The following is a 20,255-nucleotide window of genomic DNA, read 5'->3' as shown; positions in this document are numbered from 1 at the left end:
CACATGCGCAGAAGGGCAATCGTAAACAAAGTCTTTGTAGATCCCATTATACGGACGTCCGCTGCACAATTTTGGATCTATATATCTCCCGAAGCACTGCTTGGATCAGGAAAACCTTTTGGGTGAGTATTTTGTTCTACTTCATTCTTTAAACAATGTAAAAGCTGTATAAACCAAACTTATCCTTTAACAGGGTCACACATTTTACACTGAAACACCAGAGACATGTCTGTCTGTGAGCTGTTCAATGTGTTTCTGTGTCCAACTTCAGTCAGCCAGCTCTGACTGTACATAAGTCATATGAACTGATGAAAGGCTCAGGCCAGTTTTGACTCAAGAAAAAGTCTTGAAAAACAATGTGTTTGCGGCTCATTAGATGTCTGATTTGATTTGATGAAAAAATTCTATATATTATTTATATTAAAAATCTGAACTATGCGGATGAGTTAGTTTCTTATCAACAGGTTTATTATAAAGGTCTGCATTAAAAAAAAGTGTGTGTGTGTGTGTGTGTGTGTGTGTGTGTGTGTGTGTGTGTGTGTGTGTTTGTGTGTGTGTGTTTGTGTGTGTGTGTGTGTGTGTGTGTGAGTCTCACATCGGCTCTGTAGGGCTTTGACAGTTGGTTTAGTGAAGCGGATCAGGAGCAGGACGATGAGCACGCAGCAGAGCAGAGCCACCACCACTTTGTAGGTCTGTAGCTGAGCCTGCTGCACATCTGTCAGAGCTACACACACACACACACACACACACACACACACACACACACACACACACACACACACACACACACACACACACACACACACACACACACTGATGTTGAGGAACTTGCAGTGTCAGATTTAGAGTCTCTGACCCTCATAATGTGGTGCCTTTGTTAACACAGTTCAGTCTGTCTCTTTGGAAACTGACGGCTCATTCTAACCAGATGATCTGACTGAAAAAGCATAAACAGAAAGTTCATGTGATAAAGCTGCTGCAGGACAAGCTACAGCTGAGAGAAGAAATCCCCTGAACACCTGCCTGTCTTTATGAGTGTTATTAACCCACCTTTACACTGCAGAGTCAAACTATCACAGCTCCTCTGCTCTGTTATATCCATGATGCTGTAACCCTTCTGCTGTCTTGCGCCCATTTTCATGCTGAGAGGTCCCTCACACCCCTTATGGCTCTCACACAACGGACCCAGCAGAGTCTCATTGAGGGCCTCGCTGTGACAGACAGGGTAGGAGCAGGAGGAGGAAGGGAAGAATAAGACCACCTCTCCTTCACACACACCTGTCCATTTGACCAAGAGGAGGCCCAGAGAGGGAGCAGAGGGCCTGGGGGCACAGGGAGGGCAGCTGGAGGTGTGCACAGGGCTGACAGAGGAGTAGGTGGCAGTGGTCTGATGGGGTTCAGTCAGGGTCTCATTCCTCTCGGGTATATTTTGTGCACCTAGGAGACAGACAGTAGACAAACAGACATCATTCCAGTGAGGTCTACACAGAAACCCAACACACTCCGCATGTTTTTATTTATCACTTCTGTTTGAAGAGGAAAGGGGACAGAGCTGATGAGATGGGGGGGAAGAAATCCAGCTACTAATCCTCAAATCCAGGGCTCCTATACGGACCATTGTACTCAATCTGTTCGAATTGCTGTCCCACAGTGAAAATTACCTTTTACAAACAATAACGTGTTCAGACTTTGCACATGTAGAAATGTCATATAAGTAAAAGTGGATTTCTAAAGAAAAGTCTTTTGGGTGTCACTTTCTGTTAGGACAGGGGTCTGCAACCGTTACCTTCATAGGAGCCATTTAGCCTCATCCCACCTGGATTAAAGTCATTCAGGAGCCACAAAATCTACTTTATCTTCACTGTAAAGGCAAAAAAGTGCATAAATTTGAAATATGTTAGAAATCTAGTAAATAATTAAAAAAGAAGATTTTGTGTTTATAAAATTGTAAATGTTTTATCCCTTTTTTAAATTTTCAAAATATTTGCAAATATTTTAAAAATAGAAGACTAAGTATTATCATAGTTCATAAATTTGCAAAATTCAAGATAATTTAGTAAGATTGCGATTTTTTATTTTCACGAAATTAAATACAAAAAAATGGCTGAAATTGTTAAATTTAAAATTTCAAAACTGTTCTAAAATTTCATAAATTCACAAAAAATATTAAAAAACTGTCTTTTAGCAAATTTGTTTCATTTTAAATCATTTAAAAAAACGCAGATATTAAAAAAGTGAAATTTAAAAATTTGCAAAATCTAAAAAAAAATGGAAAATTGATCTCTAAATTTGTAAAAAGTCGACAAAAAATGAATTTCAAAAAAATTGCAAAAAGTTAAAAAATAAATGAATAAATAAATAAATAATAAGACAAATTACTAATACATAATAAAATAATAAATAAAAATCTGTACTAATATTATTTCAAATCTACAGGGAGCAAAAGCAAAGGAGTCAGAGAGCCGCATGAGGCTCCAAAGCCGCAGGTTGCAGACCCCTGTGTTAGGAGATCGCTGTTCCAACCTCTTACCCTTGAATTCAATTTAATTTCATGTAAAAATGTTTTTTGACTGTTTCCTAAATATTATATTTAATAGATCTTTTCAGTTTCCTTTAAAAGGAAGTTGAAAGATTTAGATTGATTTAGTAGACTATTTCAAAATTTGAAGTCTTTTAGTTCCAAGTTTTCTTGTCACTACCCAGACACAAAGAGTTTTAGTCTCTGGGCCAGGCTCCTGAAACTCTGAAAGAGTGAGATTGAATTTAAGCAATAAGGTGCCTTTTTTAAGATCTTTAAGATTGGAACAAATTAAGTGGTGATTCGCTTGGGGAGACCAGCAGCCCATAATTTGAGTAATGCAAACTGTAACATTACGTGTGGTTGAAGAGGCGGTTCCAGTTCTAAAGGAACGTCCCAAGTTGTCCTAGTTTTATACCTGAATGAGGGAGAACTTGATGGAGCGAGTGGTGACTTGACTGGATTCAGAAAAGAAGAGAGGTTCCTCTATGGAAACAAAATATTTACTGACTTGCAAGAAGTTCAATTGATGTGGAAGAATCTACAGGTGCTTGGATGCTGATGCAAAATAGAAAATGAGGATAGGGTTGCTGAAATTTTGTGTGTGTGTGTGTGTCTAAATGAACACAATGGTATTTGAAGAGAAAAGAGACAAGTCAGAGACAAATGCATGTCAAGGAGGATTGAAGAAAAGAATGGATGCTTTGAATTCAGAGCATTTCAAAAGTGGTTCAAAAGTTTGTGCAATGCAAGGATTTATGTAACATGATCAAATGGTATGGATACAGACGGCAAGAACACTGAATGTGAGGAAGTTGTCGAAGCTTTTGGAAAGTTGCAAAAACTGAGTTACACTGACCAAAAAGGAAGACAGAGTTGCAAGAAGAAGACTGTAAATGATAGAGCTATGGGAATTGATGAGCAGAAGTATGAAGGCAGGATTCACAAGTCGAATATCAGAACTGAATAAGAAGAAACAGAGTTGGGTGCTTGCCTACTGAAAGGGCCAATCGTCCTAATTTCTTTGTTGATGACGTCAACTGCTGCAAGGTTGCTGCTGCAACAATAGATTTATGGCACCGTTTGTGGCATCAAAAGGTGGCTGCTGCAACCATAGGGTAGGTCTCGAATAGAGTGGAAGATGTAGTCTGGACACATGGGCAGCCATCACCTGCGAACCATCTTCCATTGTAGTAACCCCCAAAAACTGACAGAAAGACTGGCATCTATAAACAGATGAATGCCAGCTAAATGAGTTGAGAGATCTTCATAGAAAAAGAGCTACATCCAAAGGTCTAGGAGAGCAGCAGCAGTTGGCTACAGAGGTAACCTGTAATATGATTATTATTATTTTTTAAAAACACACACATATAGGGGAGACCAGGTATGGTTGTAACATTTTTTGCTTCAGCACCTCAACTCACTGAAATTTTGAGTCAGAGTTCTCAAACTTTAATGCAAAGTACCCACACTTGTTTACTACAAATGGCACCATTTCAAACCTCTGCAAGTGTCACAATCTCAGGCTCAGCCTTAGCCTCTGCTTCCAGCCTGCCTCTCCATTGCTGCAGCCTAATCAGCCCGAACTCCACTCACCTGTGCTCCTGCTCACACATGCATCTCATCTGCTGCCATCAGGCCACCTACATAAACCCCAGCTCCACACACAGTCGGTGTCAGACTGTCTTTGCACTCATGCTGAGAACTTCTGACCTGTCTTCGGACTGATTACCTGTTGCCTACTAGTTTCGTCCCAGTTTCTGCCTGCTACACCTGACCCTTGGCTTGACTACAAGGTATCGACTAAAGCTTCTGTTCGTCACTCACCCATGAAAGAATATATAGCCCATGTAGACATATTTTTATTAACAATACTATACAGACGAGCTTTTACTAACTTGGTGGTACACATGTGCTCATTGTTGTTGGTATGAATTGCAGGACACTTGAGGGGGCTGGGGGCTTCTGGGATTTTATGGAGCACCCAGAGTAGAGAGTGACCACAAGTGAAGTTAATGTTTATACCCAATAACAAAAAGAAGTAACTGTGCAACACTAATAACGCAAGTCAGCAATTACTTTTTTAGAGTTGAGGTGTTTCAGTCAAAGTGAGGAAGGTAAACAATTAAAGGAAGGAAGGAAGCGAGATTTGTGTGTCTAACAGTTTCTCTGCAGATAGGTGAAGGGGGGCTGATCACCCACTTGATGAATGCCAGTCAGAGACAGAAGACGGCCAGCAGCCAATCAGAGGGGGACAACACCTGGAGAGCCAATAAGAAGATGACTCAACCTACATTCCTTAGAGGAACTCTGTTAGTGACTATATATTGGTGCTGAGAGAGAGAGTCAGGGTCAGTCTCATGAACTGTCTCTGCAACATGTAGGGAACAGGGAAATGAGGCTGCACCAGAGATCTCTGTAAATGCATATTCTTGACATATTGTTAAATTTGTGTTCAACTGAGAACCAGGACGTCTCCCGATCCTTCCCCATCAACGAACTGCGCAGAAAGAGGTGAGAGGAGAATGGAGTCAGATTAATAATTTCAAGATATTTTGGTCAGATTGATAGCATCACATTTCCAACATGAAGTAATTTGAGTATTTGAGAAATTTAGAGCTAAGACATCATTTTGAGTGACAAACTATCTGTGAGGTACCCTGTCAGGATCGCAGTGTGGGAAACTGACTGAGGTGAACAGTAAAAGGTACCCTGTAAGGCAGTGTGAAAATGTACCCTGTCAGGATAGCAGTGTGGGAACATGACTTAGTGCATGGTTAAAGGTACCCTGTAAGGCAGCGTGGGAAAAGTAGCTCTGTCAGGATAGCAGTGTGGGAAGATTACTGAGCACCCAGTTAGAGGTACCCTGCAAGGCAGTGTAGGAAAACAGTAGAAGCAACACTTAGATGTATGTCATACACCTCACCTCATTTCCAACACCCATCTGCCTGGGTCCCCGGCTGTCGATCCTGTTTCTGTTTCTGACACCGAGTTCAGCCTGTCCTGATCCGTGCTGGTCTACCTGGTAACTGATCCCTGCCTGTCTTCAACTCTGAGTATTGCCTGAATCCTACTCCGTGCTGGTCTGCCCGGTTACTGAACCCTCGTCGGCCTTCTACTACGAGAGCCTTTGCCTGTATGTCTCCTGTGTGGCTCAGTCAGGAGAGCGCTCGTCTAGTGATCCTGTTATTGCGGGTTCAATCCCCGCTCAAGTTGCAACTCTCCGCTTTCAAAGACTGTCTGAGCCTTTGTCCCAAATGTCTCCTGTGTGGCTCTACTGGAAAGACACTCACCCTTCATTTCAAAGTGTGCGGGTTCAAACCCCGCTCAGAACTGTGCCTTTATATATCTGCCAATAAAGACTGTTCATCGTTTGTCACCAACTACTTGCTTCTGGGTCCCAAATACAAACGTGTCAGCAAGAACATCACAGACCTCATTCTTAACAGTATGTATTCTCAAACACTACAGTGTGGCTGTGTAAAGAACGCATAGGTCTAGCAAAAGCAGTGTGTGTGTGTGTAAACTGACCTCTTGACAAAGCGTGCTTAAATATTTTGGTCCTTTGATCACTGCTGATGAATTTAGTCCAAGGAGAACAACAGTAGTGGTTAGAGGAACATGAATGATCAAGCACAAAGGAAGGTTGAGTTTGGGTCCTGGGGAGACACCAAATTTTTGTTTTTGGTCTTGAGCAAGAAGAGTTTGGTTACCCCTGATCTAATACAATAGCTGCTAACTGCTAAAGGAGCTAGCATGTAACTGTAATGCAGTCAGTATCATTCCTGGCTCCAGCATCTGACCCTTAAGTAAGGTGTGCAGTGTAAGTGGTCCCAGGCTGGACAGGGATAAAGACAGTGAGTGGTGAACAGAAGTTGAAGAGCAGCCTGAGGAGTTACTAACTGCTAACATCTCTGACATGCAAACATCCTGAACTGTGCATCATGCTGAGGGGAGAGGACCAGCTGTCCCCGGTGGGATTTCTGATCTGCATAAGCACTTACTCACTATATCTCACCCTCTACAAACCCTGAGTGGCAAACTGTTCACATGAGAGGCAGAGCATTAGAGTCCAACCCTGAACCACAAACCAGTTTCATTTAACCATGCAGCTCCATAATAATAATAATAATAATTATAATAATAATAATAATAATAATAATAAATTAAAATCAATTAAAGATTAAACATATGAGATTCATTATGAACCAAAATTGTTTCATTTTACTTTAATTATTTTACTATTTTAATAGTTTGAAATTATCATCATACTACAACACAAAATTAAATCTGTTCGTTTTTTTAAACATGTATGTGGCATCTTCCATGCTGTACTTAAAAAGATGTGATTTTACTCAACCCAGAAACGTCTTTAATTTATGGTATAGATCTGTGGAGTCAAACATATGGTCTGCAGGTCAAACTCAGTCCACCAGGGGATCCAACCAGGCTCGTGGAATAACTGCAGAGGTGAATAGGAGACCTGGGTGCTCGGTGTATGCAGCAGATTTTGGTGCTCAAGGAGCACTTTGCACCACAATGAGACCCAGCATGGTGAAAAGTACAACAGCTGGTGAGGACAACTGAAGATAGATAAAACTGAAGAAAGAAGATAAATGAATTGTTGAAAAAGCAGTCTGTTAATATCCAGTGCCCAGAGGTCAGTAATGTAGCAGTTAAAGCCATCTACCTAATTACCAACATAAACTTAAAACACTGAGGCACAGAGGATTTCAAAACAATTTGCCATCCACAGGTTCATTACATTTAAAATGAAGGGAATAACTTCACAGTGACCCTTATATGTTTCCACTTAAAGGTGTAGTCAGTGGTCTTGGAGAAAACGAGTGGAAAGGTTGTTGATAAACAAATTTAGACTCGCCTCTCCCTTCATAACCCCACCCATGGCTCCACGCCCGAAAGATGATGGACGTGGATCATCATGGAAACGACTGTAGAAACTGCGTTAGCTGACCAAAATGGCAGAGGCCTGACCAGCAAACGCTCGAGGGTCAGTTTGCAATAATACGTGAAACCGTATTAATTGTTTTGAAAGTAGTAAGTAATGTAGTACTGTTGGTATCACACTGCTATCTTACGCTAACTGAGCACACTACGCAACATACTACTCCCCTCCCCCCTCTGTCTGATCTGTGCATGAGTATGATCCGCCCCCTGGGTGTGTGGGGGTGTACCCTGTTTTGGTGGCTCGGTCTGAGCCACAATATTTCCCTGCTGAAATTCAGAGTCACGGCTGTGTATTGAAACCAGACTTTTTTTTCAACATGCTGTCAGTGATGATATCTTGTGGATGAAGAGGAGAAATACGGTGATTTTGACAAATGTCTGTGATCAGTTATAAAGCACACTACACTGAGGTAAGGTTCTGTGGAAAATGTCATTTTTCTTGAGAAATCTCTGTTCATTATATGTTTTATATTTATCAGTTGTTGAGTCATAACTTTATTGATCCAGCCCACTGGAGATCAGATTAGGCTGTATGTGGTCCCCGGGCTAAATGAGGCTAAAATAAATGAAAAATAAAATTCAGATATATTTAAACTGGCTCTTAATTATTTCTTGGGGGTATAAATGTGTGAATGTGTGGTGAGTTGATCTCTAACAGGAAGTTTAACTGTTACCCTCAGCAAAAGATCAGCAAGGAATTCAACTTCCAGGCCGTACCATCAGAGTAAAATATCTCCAAGCTGCTAAGCAGCAGTTTTTATCTTCTTTCATGCTGAGCAGAAATGCACAGATAAGACCCTGGTGGTGACCAGCACAGCATGGCATAGACCTAAGATAAATAGATCTGTCCCGTGAATTGGATTTGAGTCAGAAACCAGAGTCAGATCAGGGCATTCCTCATATTTAACAAATATTTAAAAATTACTCATACACACACACACACACACACACACACACACACACACACACACACACACACACACACACACACACACTCACAGATATTTCAAGGTTGATACTCTGACAGAGCTCATCTGCAAACTATTCCTCTAGACGAATACACTCTACTATTGCGTGTGTGTGTGTGTGTGTGTGTGTGTGTGTGTGTGTGTGTGTGTGTGTGTGTGTGTGTGTACTGTGATCATTTTTTCTTAAACATTTCCATTAGATAAAATGTCAGGGGACAGACCCTGTTATTAAAATACTTCTGAAACACTAAGTTTTCCAAAAATGCGGTTGTAAAGTGCAATTGTAAAGTCACAGCAGGTGGTCTAGTCTTGTCTGTGTATAGATGCAGAAAAGAAAATTGTCCTTCTGGCTGAGAATGTCTCATTCCACTTTGATTGTGGGTGCTGTGGCCTTTTTTGATAAGTGAAGCTGTGTGCGTATTTAACTAGTCTGATGGTCGAGATGGATGCAGTGTTTATAGTGTTTGTTGTATCAGCACAGCAACACTATTTATCACGGTTATCTAAGTGCTACCAAATCCAACTGCAGTTCCAGAGCAACTGCACTATCCAGTAACGTGCAGTGAGGTCCATGACGAGGGAGGCAGGCAGCCAGCTAAAGTTGAAATTTCTATATGTGTGTGTATACACGGTGCACTGCTCACATTTGCTAATACAAACTGTTACTGGCCAGCCCTGCCCCTTTAACGCGGTGACAGTCTGTGCTGTGTGTGCTGTGTGTGTGTGTGTGTGTGTGTGTGTGTGTGTGTGTGTGTGTGTGTGTGTGTGTGTGTGTGCGCGTGCGTGCGTGTGACATAGCAGAAGGAGAGACGGTCTGAGTGCATGCATGGTGTGTGTGGGGCGGGAGAACATCGACACCGGTTACCAGCAACGAGCCAAGTAAATAAATGTTAATCAGCTTTCCCACCTACAGTTCAGAGACAGACTGAAGTCCCAGAGTTAACATGTCCAAATGCCAATTAAAACACAAAACATATGTTCACCTGCATTTCTACAGGATTTACATCAAAGGAGCAGGAGCAAAATACGAACAAAAATAACCCGTATCTCAATAACACAAGAACACAGGCCAGGCACCTCTGGTATACTCCATTAAGCGTCTGCACTAACAAACTATCGCGAGACCTCAAAGAGGGAGCGGTATTCCAACCTGCGGAGGCAGAGAAGCGCTGTGCCTCATCAATGCGCACGTTAATCAGCGTGAGACCTGAGTATGCATGCGCGAACCTGCAAAACGTTCTGATTTCAAGTAAACGGTTTCTCTCTCTATCGGAGTCTCTGCCTCAGACACACATTACAAGCATGAAGATACGCGAAACGTGGTCTTTCCCCTCTGTTAGCCTCCCTCTATTGACAAATCAGCAATTTCCTTTTTTATTTTTCAATTATGACCAATTGTATACGAACAACTGAGTCTTTTTTTTTTTATAAATATATATCTATATATATACTTTTTTTTTTTCTTGTTAGCCTAGGGGAGGCACTGCCTCCCCTGCCTCCCCTGACCGCACACCACTGGCACTATCCAAGTGTGTCAGTCGAGCTATGCGTAGTTTGTTTTTAGTCTGACTAAGCTATACATGCATCTTAATAGTCTGATCTTGGGGTGACTGAGCTCATAGCTGCATGTAAATGTACTGAGTGAGACAGATAGAGGAGGACCATGCACTGCTGCACCTGGACCTCAAATTGTTTCTGATGAGCGCATATCTTTGCTAAAGTTACCACATGCAGTTTAGGTCAGGTACCAGTCTTAAAGGGCATATTGCAGGTTAAAGACAACTTTTAAGAAATTGATAGGAAAATAACTTGAAACAATATCCTGAAAGAAAATCTTGTGGTGTGAGGAGAACCAGAGGAGAACAGAGCAGGTGTTTCGGTGAGTGAGTGCTATTAGCTAGTGATATGTAGCCTAATGCTGTGTTCACATCAGCGTATTTAAAGGGGACATATCATGCTTGTTTCTCCTTTTCACTATGCCAGACTAGGATGCCTGTAAAGCATTTCTGCCCTCAGTACAAGTCATTTAGTTCCTTCATTGCCCCACAATAGTGTTCTTAATATCCTCATTTTAGGCCATTCTGAAGATCTCGTTGAAACGCTCCGTTTTGAGAATGACCTCCAGTAACCTCGCAACGTCACAGCCCTTTGTGCTCTGATTGGTCAGTTCTATCAGAGGGGCGGAGGGGGTAGAGCCAGGGGTGGTTTTGGAGCATGGCAGTATTTACAAAATCGCCACATTGAATGGAGCAGACCGAACGAGTTTGCTGTTTGCCAAAACTTCACCGTAAGGCATTGATAGCACTAATAAAATGGCAGAGTGTAAGATACGTCCTTTTGTATTGGACCCCGAGCCAGACCTAGACGGTTCTGCAGCTCAGGAGGAAGAAAATCCACCTGGACACAGATCATCTCAGGACGCTTCAGTGTGGTGGGTCAAACCGGTACTGTAGCACGTATAGTTTATACGTTTATACTCGGCTCTTGGTGGGTGTATCCCTCGGTGGCAGTTGTGTGACTAACTGACATCACAGAGGAGGGCCTGCTTTATCAGATTACTCCAATAAAAAGAAAGGATCCTCGTGTTGTCACAACGGTCAAAATCTCGAAACCAAATGTCAATGACCTATTTTCAGAGGCATCAAATCTCATTCTAGGATATCAGAAAAAATACAATATCTCATTTTTTGAAAATTCAGGGGGTGAAAGGTCTTGTTTTCAATTTTATTATTTTATATGTAAGTATCAAATCACGGATCAGCATGATATGTCCCCTTTGAAGTTTGAAATCTGATTCACTGACTTAAAGAATAAATAGTATGTGTAAGAGCTGATCATAAATCAACGCCCATTGAGTCGTCATGATAAAGCCCATAGAGAGAAAGACAGAGGTCTATCTACTGATCTAGATTCAGAAAACCAAGACTTAGCAACGCTGCTTAGCTCACGTTTCTCTCGAGTTGAATCTCTGACAAATCCTTGTTTACATCTGTCACCGGGCGCCGGGCTAGAGGCTGCTGCTACCAGTGAAGCTGGAGTTGTCTGACGGGACAGCAGCCGCGTCAGACTCACCCGGCTCCGGTATCCCATCTTGAACACCATCCATAGACTTTACAAAATGGACTCTATCATATCAATCTTCCTATCGAGAAATGGGCACCCCGGAAGACTTCATTTTTTGTGACCAGTGCAGAAATAAAGTCTTGTCTTGTCAGCTGCACGAAACAAATCCGAACATGAAAGCAAACTCACCAAGTCCAAAAAAGTGGACTCGATGCTCTGTTAAGCTAGTATTTCTGCATTCATTCATCCAAACACATTTTAATCATCTTAATGGATGGTCAAATTAAATAATACTTTGGCAGACACACAATAAACACGACCCAAAATGCCCGATCTCACTCATGACAACCTGTTATTCACATTAGCTCAAAGCAGAGTACAGAAACACGAGTCTCTTTTGTTACGTGATGCGATGCTGAAAAATGAGCGTTTTGAACAGCTATACTGAAAACAGCCACTTCTTCCTGTAAATGTGTGCCTTTTTTGTTGAATAACATATAAAATCAATGATTGACTTATCCTACTGCCATAATCAGACAATGTTAAGTGTTAATCTAGAAAAAAAAAATCAACCTACAATATTCCCTTCAACCTGCAGCACACAGGACACATAGGCAAAACCTGTGGCTACTAAAGTGGGGATGATGACCCCCTGGGGGGGTCATGAAAGACTGATAAGGCGGTCGTAAAATGCCTTCAAATGAGAAAGTAAAAATAATGACGTGCTCCATCCTATACAGTGAAATACTGTAAATTATAAACTGAAATCGAACCATGCAAACAGGAAGTGAGTGATCTGGTCTCTAGCGTTCTTTGTCGAGGACCCTAGAGGTGACTGAACCAGGATAACAACGGGTTCAGTGGAGGCTGATTCATTTAAAGGACTCAGAAATATGTGCACAAGGGAGGTCTTATCTTATTCACATCAGACAAATTCTACATTTGAAATATCACTATTTTCTCAAAACTTTTGTGTTACCTCACAAACATGTTAACTATTTCTTAACCCACTTTAATTTATTATTATTATTATTATTATTATTATTATTATTATTATTATTATTATTATTATTATTATCAGTGCAGAATTATTTCACTTGGTCTAAAATAAAAATAACTGTGGATATGAAGTTCACAGTAAAATCAAACAAACAGAAAAGAAAAACAAAAAACATTTGCATTAATCTATCTGTTGACAAAGGGTGTTACAAACTCTGGCTACATTCCCCTCCATTAGCCTTCAGCCTCCCTCCTAGGATACAGATAAAGAAGGACAACTTTCATCAATTTATGATGAATTAAATAATAAAACTTATAATAAACAATCGGATAAAATCCTGGTCTGAAATGCTTTGCAACCACAGTAGTGGAGCAGATAAGTGAAAAAATCGTTCACATGATGATGCAAGCATGAAATTTGGTACAGACACTCTCTAAGGGACACTCTTTTGAAATAAAACGTTAGACACGCCAAAATTCAAGATGGCGGCCATTTTTTCAGATGGACGCCATTTCTATCAGACGATTCTTATTTCAAAAGTTAAAATGGTGATGCAAGCATGAAATTTGGTACAGACACTCTCTAAGGGACACTCTTTTGAAACAAAATGTTAGACATGCCAAAATTCAAGATGGCGGCCATTTTTATAGATGGACGCCATCTCTATCAGACGATTCTTATTTCAAAAGTTAAAATGGTGATTCAAGCATGAAATTTGGTACAGATACTCTCTAAGGGACAATCCTTTGAAACAAAACATTAGACACGCCAAAATTCAAGATGGCGGCCATTTTTATAGATGGACGCCATCCTTATCAGATGATTCTTATTTCAAAAGTTCAAATGGTGATGCAAGCATGAAATTTGGTACAGATACTCTCTAAGGGACAATCCTTTGAAACAAAACATTAGACACGCCAAAATTCAAGATGGCGGCCATTTTTATAGATGGACGCCATCCTTATCAGACGATTCTTATTTCAAAAGTTCAAATGGTGATGCAAGCATGAAATTTGGTACAGATACTCTCTAAGGGACACTCTTTTGAAATAAAACGTTAGACATGCCAAATTCAAGATGGCGGCCATTTTTTCAGATGGACGCCATTTCTATCAGACGATTCTTATATCAAAAGTTCTAATGGTGATGCAAGCATGAAATTTGGTACAGATACTCTCTAAGGGACACTCTTTTGAAACAAAATGTTAGACATGCCAAAATTAAAGGTGGCGGCCATTTTTAAAGATGGCCGCCATTTTGTTGAACACTTGTTATTTTAATATATTTCTATTGGTGATGCGAGCATGAGTTTTTGCACATACACTCTCTAACACTCATGAAAAATCAATTTAGACACCCCAAAATACAAACTGGTGACCATTTTTCATGATGGGGGCCATTTTATTCAAGATGGCTACCATTTCAGTTGAACGCTCATTATTCCAACTCAAACTCAAACGGTGATGCAAATGTAAAATTCGGCACAACTACTCTTTAAGGGACACAAAAACTATGCTAGACATACAAAAATTGAAGATTGCCGACATTTTTCAAGATGGCCACCATTTTGTTTTAAAAGCTCTATTTTCAAACACATCAATAATAATGACAATACTAATAATTTAATGGTAAAAACAATAATTACATGAATGCTAAAAGGAATACATTAAAAGACGTTAAATAATAATAATAATTGTTATTACTATTAAAATAATTTTATGAAGAAAAATAATAATAACCTGAAAAAATGATATATGTTTTATGCTACACAGGTAAGAGAATTAAAATACAGGCACTTATTTTGGAGGGAATTTTTTTTTTTTTTTTTTTTTTTAATCGAACAGCTTAAGTTGTGAGGTGCAAATGTTTCAGGTTGGGGTTCACCTGCACAGCACTGTGCAGCTGCAAGTGTGAATAGAAGAGTAAGCAGCCAGCTTGAGTCTTTGGTATGGCTCAGTCTTTGTGCAGTTATCTTTTCTTTCTTTCTGTGTGTCTCTGTTCCCCTCTCTCTCTTGCTCTTAAAAAAATATATATATATAGTATAGTTTCCTCTACACTCAGACGGGGCCATAATTTACTTGACGAAAAACACAAATAAACTGACTCCCACCAAAAAACGCTGATATGGGTCTGCATTCACGCTTTATTTAGAGAATTTTCAGTGCATTACTTACACCGCTAAATAAGGCTCTAATTCTCATCGTGTCTCTTCCTCCTGGCAGACTACCTGCGTTTGTTTATATCTGGCACGCCGTGCGCGCAGACTGATACACATATACATTTTGGTTACTCATCATGTTTTTCCGCCAATTTCACTTCCGGTTCCACCGTGGTCAGCAACAGACATACAAAATAAAAGCATGTGAGCAACATGCACTAATGCGCGATAAAATATTCAATGGTGTTAATAGATTGATGGGTTAGCGTAAAAATAACGCGTTAACTTGCCCAGCACTAGTATATATATATATATATATATATATATATATATTTATATATATATATATATATATATATATATATATATATATATATATATATATATATATATATGAAAGCATACAAAGCAAAAAAACAAAAAAAACAAAGCCTTGTGACTGTTACCTTGTTACGGTAAGGGAGCTAGTGTACTCTGATGAACTCTGTGAGCTATGCCGTTAGGGGGCAGTTCTGGCAGGTTTAACCAATTCGGACAGGTCAAGGGTAAGGAGTTACACAAAACACAGTCAAATAAACACTCTTGGCTTACAGTTTTGAAGTTTTGAGTGGCTGTAAATGGTTCCTTGTAAAGGGACCTCACGAGCACTCTTAACACCAGTTTTCTAGTACGGTGGTGGTTATCCTAAAAAATGACTACCATTTTGAACATTCCTTGTTCAAATGAGTGGCTCAGAAGGAGTATTTGTGCCATCTTTTAAGCTTGCATCACCATTAAAACCATTGAAAAAAGGAGCATATAATAAAAATAGCAGCCATCTTTAAAAATGGCCGCCATCTTGACATTTTGTTGTGTCTAACGTTTTGTTTCAAAAGAGTGTCCCTTAGAGAGTATCTGTACCAAATTTCATGCTTGCATCACCATTAGAACTTTTGATATAAGAATCGTCTGATAGAAATGGCGTCCATCTATGACAATGGCAGCCATCTTGAAATTGTGTCGTGTCTAACGTTTTGTTTCAAAAGAGTGTCTCTTAGAGAGTATCTGTACCAAATTTCATGCTTGCATCACCATTAGAACTTTTGATATAAGAATCGTCTGATAGAAATGGCGTCCATCTGAAAAAATGGCCGCCATCTTGAATTTTGGCGTTTCTAACATTTTATTTCAAAAGAGTGACCCTAAGAGAGTATCTGTACCAAATTTCATGCTTGCATCACCGTTTGCACTTTTGAAATAAGAATCGTTTGATAGAAATGGCGTCCATCTTTAAAAATGGCCGCCATCTTGAATTTTGGCGTGTCTAACGTTTTATTTCAAAAGAGTGACCCTAAGAGAGTATCTGTACCAAATTTCATGCTTGCATCACCATTTGAACGATTCTCTTGAAATTTTACAGTTATCTGCTCCACTACAGCCACAAAGTACTAAGATAAAACAAAGCTTTATAACTTTATTTAAAAGTTTATTATACAATTTCAAAATGAATAATAAAGTTAACGGTAGAGTACATTTTTTAATCAAGGTGAGTGTCCTGTACATTAATCTGATATATATTTAAAATAAAAAGAATTTTAAAGATAAATTCAAACTTCCTCAAACAGTGGAAAAACAACATTGTTACCTGTTGCTTCCCAAAATTAGACTTTACCATCAAATAAAATAATTCTATTCCTTTTGAAGTGTTTTTTGTTTTGTTTTGTTTTTACAAATTTGTGTTACCTCTTATCCCATCTACACTTGAAGTTTATTTTCTTCTTTTTTGAAAAAGAAGAGTCATTTACTTTAAATTCACACTTTGGTGATGTCCCTGGGTTTTGACTCAGTCCAAAAAATGTGGAATATTCCACAAGTCACGTGATTCACAGGAAGAATCATTATTCAGTTCCTCTGTAGACCATGGTAAGGCCAGAGGTAAGCTTACTCCTTTTTTTTCTGTATATTTGACGATATTTACTCTCTGACTGAGGAGGTTATAATCTCAGCTCAAGTCCTGTTGCTGAAAATATTTATTTGACATGTTTTAATTATGAAATACTTTTTTTTTGTTGTAGGATCACTGTAATGTTCTCACTGCCAACATGCTAGCATAAACACCTTGCAGCTATTTCATGTATTCAATAATTCTATGCTACAACCTCATTCCTGTTACTTTCAGCCCTGTTACACAAATGAGGAGGAAGGGGGCTGAGGACCAGTAACAGAAGCCAATAGAGTCACCGAGTCCTCTGCTCGGTTAATTAATGTGAATGAGGTAATGCTATTTAAGAGGATTTTTCTTAGAGTTTTAAAGGGATAGTTCAGATTCTTGACATGAACCTGTATGGCATCCTCATCTGTAGTTACGTGCATTAGCGCTGTCTTACCCCTGTCAGCGTCTTCTGACCCAAGATCTGGTGCGGTTTTGGTCCAGACGAAAGTAGTCCGGCAATATGGCTGGGGTAACAAAAATAAAGCGTTTTTCCTCTCAAAACAATTTGTGTTCAAAAGAGTGATAAATTTTCATCACAAAACTGCAAACCGGAAAAAAGTCAGAATCCGTTATTGATTGGCACTACTTTCTGGTGCGTATCACTGCGCCGCGCGGTGCACCCAGCTGCCTGGCGCGTGTTGTCACTGTCATTACAACTTAAAAAAAGTTAACGATAACATGTCTGACTACGATCCTGATGAAGATGACATTACATTTAGCACAGAGCCAAGGGGATATCTTTGTGAACCCAAATATACTGATGCTGAAATTTGCCAGATGGAGTTAGAACGGGAAGAGAGAGAGACGAGGCACAGTCATGTCGCTCCTGGAGCCAAATCTCGAGCCGTGAAAGAGAGAGTGACAGACAAATGGTGGTGCACTCGTCTGAAGTGTGAAATCATGCTGACAGAGGTGGAGTGCTACTGCTGCCACAAATGGAACCTCATCATGCCACAGATGCAAGACCTTTCAATTGATGAGGAGGCCGGCGGTGCAGCTTCTGTCTGCATCACAAACAATAATGACTTCCCTGCACTACTGAATGAGGGTGTCTTACAGAACTTTTTTCACGTATCTAGGTAAGTAAAAAAGCAGTAGCACTCCACCTCTGTTGGCATGACTTCATACTTCTGACAAGTGCACCAGCATTTGTCTGTCACTCACTCTCTCTTTGACAGCTCCAGCTGTGGCTCCAGGAGCGACATGACTGTGATCGTCTCTCTCTCCACCCGTTCTAACTCCATCTGACAAATTTCAGCATCAGTATATTCGGGTTCATATAGAAATCCCCTGGGCTGTGTGCTAAATGTAATGTCATCTTCATCAGTGTCCTAGTCAGACATGTTATCGTTAACTTTTTTTAAGTTGTAATGTGACAACGCGCGCTGGTCAGCTGGATGCACCGCCCGGCGCAGTGATATGCACCAGAAAGTAGTGCCAATCCATAACGGAGTCTGACTTTTTTATGGTTTGCAGTTTTGTGATGCAAATTTATCACTCTTTTGAACACAATTTGTTTTGAAAGGAAAAACGCTTTATTTTCGTGACCCCAGCCATGTTGCTGGACTACTTTAGTCTGGACAAAAACCGCACCAGATCTCGGTTCACAGGACGCTGACAGGGGTAAGACAGCGCTGATGTACATAACTATAGATACAGGTTCATGTCAAAAAATCTGAACTATCCCTTTAACAACTTACACTGTTAATATTTCCGATCAGTTTCACAGTGTGAATATCATAGTAACAGGGAACCAAGCTCCCACAGTGTGCTGCAGAAACGCAGCTGGAAATAAGCTGACACAGTTTCAAATGTGCTTTTTAGAGCTCTTAGAGTTTTGGTAACAGAGCTAAGAAAAATTGAACCATCTTTAGCTCAGGAACCTTGTAAAACATAAAATAAAGTTGCCCGAGATTGCCCAGTACACATTTTGAGAAGCTCATTATGTGCATTATAGGATTTAGAACTTAATTTTTTTAACAGACCCATCTGTAAAAAATGACAGACCTGCACACAGTCCCCTTCACAGCTGTCAATAAGCAGTGGCTGTTAGATTGACGGTGAGGTGGACTCGTTCTTCTCTTCAGAACAAGCGTGCCACACACGTCCCTGTTTTGATTCTCTGACTTCAAGATGGGAGTTTCCGTAACAGCTCTAACAACACAGCCAACACTCCTCGTATTTCACTCATTCTTTTGGGTATATTAATGCTAGTAGTGCTCCGTGCAGCCAGGTTTAGGAGTATCTCAATACTCCACAGATTGGCCAGTTAGTCAATATGGAATGAAATTAGCACTCACTCACCAACAGCCATTAGTAAAGGTAAGGTAAGAGTGAAGGCAGTCAGAATCATCTTGAGATCCATCTCAGAGGAGAATGGGTGAAAAATGACAGACTGAGAAAGAGAGAGAGGGGGGAGATAGAGAGAGGGAGACTGAGAGAGAGGAGGAGGAGAGTCAACAGGCTGAAGTGTACAGACAGAGGAAGCCGTGCACTCCTCACACTGAATCTGTTCATCCTGCTGCTGCTGCTGCACGCTGCAGATTTCCTCCCTTCAAAGAGAGCTGCACCCAGAGTGTGAGCGATAGGGCCAATGGGCGGGAAAACAAAGACAATGTTCAGAGGGGAGGAAGAGGTGGGAGGAAGAGGTGAAGGAAAGAGTTACTGAATTCGCTGTTTTTTTGTTGCATGTTTGTGACTCAAAATGTCAGCTGGTTCAGAGAACACATGTAACACAGAGGCAGCTTCATTTCCAGAGGACAGAATCTTCCATGATAAGACACAACACTACACACTTATAGTGAAGAACAAAAACACACTCTTCAAATACTGCTAATAAAACAACACCAAAGACATACAAAGGGAGTGAACTTTGACCTTAGCTGAATGATGAAGTCCTGAGTTTCTCCTCATGTTCTTAATCAGGCCATCATTACTGGTCTCTCACAGTATTAGAGCAAATCAATAGATGAGGGCGACAACTAAAATATGTGAAATCATAGTAAAACACACACACACACACACACACACACACACACACACACACACACACACACACACACACACACACACACAAAAAAAAAAAAAAAAAAAGAGTAAGTAAATCAATCCAATGTCTGCCCAGGGCTTCTGTATTTTTGACTGAAGCAGGTAACATGCCAGGATGTGTCTTTGGACCTCTCTCTGCTTTTGTTCCCCTCAGCTTTGATCATCTTTGATGTGAAACAACCCTCACACAGTCAGAAAACAATGAAATCATTTGTTGTTCTTTTGATTTGTTTTGGTTGTTGTTTTATTGTTCGATTCCTGGGTTCTCCTCTAGAAGTACTTTGTAAACCTTAATAACTGAACCTTTTATGGATACAGCATGTGTGAGTTCATGCAAGAACCGGAAGTCATACGCCCAGTTTCTTGCAGCTGACAGGCTGATGTTCAGATCATTGTCCCAACCTCACTCAACAAATCACAGCTCTTTCTAACAGTTAAGTGGAGAAACACGTCTTGGCTCTCATTTATCCCTGTTACACGCTATCCACACTCTGTTGCTCCTGCTTGCTGCTTGAACTCCATCCTCCCATCCTTTTATGGTATGTACCCATGTGGGGAGT

At 40.3% G+C, this 20,255-nt stretch overlaps 1 protein-coding gene across 3 annotated transcripts in view; it reads right to left on the bottom strand.

The window, feature by feature from the left end:
- The window catches only part of cd5 (CD5 molecule), a 33,695-nt gene extending 14,650 nt beyond the window's left edge, over window positions 1–19,045 (bottom strand). The window contains exons 1-3 of one of the 3 annotated variants that reach the window (XM_074664891.1): window positions 18,952–19,045; window positions 1,051–1,437; window positions 596–724 (exon numbers count right to left, since the gene is read on the bottom strand). In XM_074664891.1, the coding sequence (XP_074520992.1) occupies window positions 596–724; window positions 1,051–1,437; window positions 18,952–19,012 (577 nt within the window). In that variant the 5' untranslated portion in view covers window positions 19,013–19,045. The remainder of the gene's footprint in view (window positions 1–595; window positions 725–1,050; window positions 1,438–18,951) is intronic. The other 2 variants (XM_074664902.1, XM_074664898.1) reach the window with 2 other exon arrangements.
- Window positions 19,046–20,255: the final 1,210 nt, after the last annotated feature.

The sequence above is a fragment of the Halichoeres trimaculatus genome, unplaced genomic scaffold, assembly GCF_033239565.1.
Source record: "Halichoeres trimaculatus isolate MK-OKI-2021-1 unplaced genomic scaffold, fHalTri1.1 fHalTri1_scaffold_2, whole genome shotgun sequence".
NCBI lineage: Eukaryota > Metazoa > Chordata > Actinopteri > Labriformes > Labridae > Halichoeres > Halichoeres trimaculatus.
The sequence above is the reverse complement of the archived record's forward strand: the minus strand, read 5'-3'. Positions and strand labels throughout refer to the sequence as shown.